Source organism: Echinops telfairi, unplaced genomic scaffold (genome assembly GCF_000313985.2).
Source record: "Echinops telfairi isolate 266 unplaced genomic scaffold, ASM31398v2 ScPeMD7_3533;HRSCAF=4204_0, whole genome shotgun sequence".
NCBI classification, from domain to species: domain Eukaryota; kingdom Metazoa; phylum Chordata; class Mammalia; order Afrosoricida; family Tenrecidae; genus Echinops; species Echinops telfairi.
In genome coordinates this window covers 54,342,113-54,345,567 of record NW_022107431.1, presented here as the reverse complement: position 1 = coordinate 54,345,567, position 3,455 = coordinate 54,342,113, and the positions used below count along the sequence as shown (strand labels likewise).

The 3,455-nt window shown below is 34.3% G+C and overlaps 1 protein-coding gene across 1 annotated transcript in view; it reads left to right on the top strand.

The window, feature by feature from the left end:
* Positions 1-3,455, top strand: part of SERINC1 (serine incorporator 1) — a 23,365-nt gene that overhangs the window by 14,002 nt on the left and 5,908 nt on the right. Inside the window, exons 3-6 of the mRNA XM_045294302.1 lie at positions 106-275; positions 1,231-1,310; positions 1,548-1,685; positions 3,201-3,370. Of these exons, the coding sequence (XP_045150237.1) occupies positions 106-275; positions 1,231-1,310; positions 1,548-1,685; positions 3,201-3,370 (558 nt within the window). The remainder of the gene's footprint in view (positions 1-105; positions 276-1,230; positions 1,311-1,547; positions 1,686-3,200; positions 3,371-3,455) is intronic.

The following is a 3,455-nucleotide window of genomic DNA, read 5'->3' as shown; positions in this document are numbered from 1 at the left end:
TTGTAAAGCAAACTTCATTTTTTGAGACCTGACTACAGAGATTTATTGCAAAGAATTTTTATTTTTCTGAAAAAAAGTGTGGCTCACACACTCTTGTATTTCTAGATTCCTGGATTTTGTGAGAATGAGAAAGGGATCGTCCCATGTAATATTCTGGTCGGCTATAAAGCTGTGTACCGTTTATGCTTTGGCTTGGCTATGTTCCACCTTCTTCTCTCTCTACTGATGATCAAAGTGAAGAGCAGCAGTGATCCTAGAGCTGCAGTGCATAATGGGTACGTTTTGAAGTCTGCATAGTATCTTCACAGTAATTCTGAGTCTACCTACAGCAATGTAAAACTTATGTACTGTACAGAATTGTTTTGACCATTAATGAATGACAAGGTAAGAAAATCCTTTATTTCTGCTAGAAAATGTCAGACTTTGGAAACATAAGTCTAATCGGTAGTTTTCAGTCATTTATTGACAAAATGCTTTATATTTTCATCCTAAAAAGAAGTCCTTGCACATTTTGACCTACTGTTCCTCCTCCTCCTTTCTACTTTTCATAGGATGCGTTTTCATAGTGCTGTAGGCCTTTAATACAGGTAACAGAAAATTTTTATTCCTAACCTGGGAGACTGATTTTCTAAGTTGGCAGGACAACTTGGAAAAAAAAACTTAGGGTGTCACTATCGGTCTTCCTTAATAAAAGTACTTTATCTTGTTCTGGGGGTTTGAATGCTGCCTACTTTTATTTTTTGCTGCACAACTAGGGAGAAAATATTCTTAAGTATCTATGCATATGCTACTCAAAATGGGAAAAAATGAGCAAGTGGGGTATAAATATTAATTAAAAATGTCATTGAAATAGGTAGATTTGGCTTAATTTTGTCTTCAGTCATTGGCTGGTTTTTTTCTCTCTTTGACAGTTATTGTGCAAACAATCTCCCAGCATTTATGTAATGCACCTTATACTTTAACATATCACTCCTTTTAGTATGTAAAATGAGCCTGGTTTTATTTTGGAACACAATTTTCTTTTTACATGATTAATCGGTGACAAGTAAGTTTTCAAAAGTGTCTCAAGGGCAGTTTCCTTAAATCTTGCCTTCCCATCATCACAAAAGATCGCTTCAGAAAGAATAATCACACAAAGTACAGCTATTCTTTCAGATCCTGAAAGAATTCATTTATGAAAATTTTGAGTAATATTTATTAACTAAAAAATGGTATTTCTTTTTGTTTTAGATTCTGGTTCTTTAAATTTGCTGTAGCAATAGCAATTATTATTGGGGCATTCTTTATTCCAGAAGGAACTTTTACAACTGGTAAGTTGTGTGTGTGTATGTGTATGTGGTGATGATGATGATGATGATGATTAAAAAACTAAAATAAATACTATATTTCTTTCCCGCCTTTCGCCCCCTCCTCCCCTTTTAGTCTCCTAGTTGGCATTATTAAGGTGTTCATGTAAAGTTCTCTTCCCTTTTGTGTAGTGTTTGTGAAAAGAAATAAAAAACAGACCCAGACAGGCCTATGTATTGATGTATTGTTCTTTCTTTCAGTGTGGTTTTATGTGGGCATGGCCGGTGCCTTTTGCTTCATCCTCATACAGCTCGTCTTACTTATTGACTTTGCTCATTCCTGGAATGAATCCTGGGTTGAAAAAATGGAAGAAGGGAACTCTAGGTGCTGGTATGCAGGTAAGCTTTTATCTCAGAACATCTTCAGTGGAGTTAGACTTTGAATGTAGATAGTATCATTTTGATTTATTGTAAGTGATTTTTAGTATAAATGTTTTTGAATGGCATCTTAGTGCATTGTATCAACAGCTTTATTTATTGAGAGATAGTTGGGCAAACTTATTAAAAACATAGTCAAAAACCAGAAAATCCCAGAAGAACCCAAGTAGCTAAAATAAACGTTCGAGAACTTATTGTTGAAACATGCATCTTATAATATTGCACATTTAAAAATTTTTTTGATCAATTTCTTAGTTTCATTACTTAACCTATAGCATGCTAAGAGCAAAATATTAAAGAACAGTGCATGTATTGATGTAGTTCATAAAGTCTGAGCCATTTTATATAAGACAAAGGATGCTTTTATATCTAAAGGAATTCCTGTAGTAATATAGTGAATGTTTATTCATTTGTAATAGAGGTTCAACTACTGCCCCTCATTTTAGGGGAAAAAAATATTCAGCACCCCTGGGCAATTGAAAACGTTTATGTTACAGCCCATAATCTAGGGGGGAAAATGTTAGCATCTGCTTTTGCGGTTTCAGCATGTCTACTTTTGGAAACACCGATTTATAACGCTCCTTTTAGGAAGTAAACAGACAATGAAAACAAGGGAAGTAGAGCCAAGATTAAGTGTGTCCTTATACAAATAGTAGGGGCATAAGTTGCATATTTGCTGCGCTTCCCTACTTTGTAGTTGTTGTGTGCAAATGTCTTCAATATTATGTTTTCGTCAGCTAAGAATCTGGAATTTTGTATGACATTTTCTCACTATTAGCTCTAAGAAGAAATACTTTTAGGTAGCAGTTGTGATCTTGGAAGCCCACAGGGCAGTTCTACCCTTGTGTGGTGTTGCTCTTGGTCAGAATTAGCTCCATGGCGGGGAGTTTGCTTTGGCTGTGGCGTCACAGTTTAGAATTCCCTAGGCATGGAATAAAGACAGAGTTCTCACTTGGATGAATTAGATAAATACATATGTTCTGGACTTACGTTAGGATAGACGAAAACCTTTTTCAATGTCGAAATATAGAAAATTTTATAATGATGACTTACCCTTGCTTAGTTTTTCTGAAAGATTTTAGTTGATGAGGAAAACCAAGATTTTATGTTTTTTAATATCCTTGTTTAATAGAATGATTGTTTTGTTGTTTATTTAATTGAAAAAAACTTAATACTTAGCTATTTTTCTTTTTTTAAAATGCCTACTGTATTTGAAATTGTTTTGTAAATGGTTCTATAAATTTAACTAATAAAAATACTATCCTTGACAATATAAAAGTGAGCCCTATAGAAAGGCTATGAGATTCTTTAGTGATAAAGCTAAGAATTAGTTTTCTCCCCTGCTTTTATGGAGTCATAATGATCAGAAAGCGTGTCTTTAAATAAAATGACAGCTTGCTTTTAAAATAAACTATATGCCTAATTCCTTAGGTTCTGTGACAAATCTAATTGTCCGAATATATATTTTTTCCACAGCTTTGTTATCAGCTACAGCTCTGAACTATCTGCTGTCTTTGGTTGCGATAGTCCTGTTCTTTGTGTACTACACTCATCCAGACGGTTGTTCGGAGAATAAGGCGTTTGTCAGTGTGAATATGCTCCTCTGCATTGGTGCTTCTGTAATATCCATACTGCCGAAAATCCAAGTATGCTCTTTATAGAACTAGTTTGTTGTTTTGTTTGGGGTGTTTTTTTAAGCCTCTGTTAAAAATTGTCATAAATCTTGAAGGA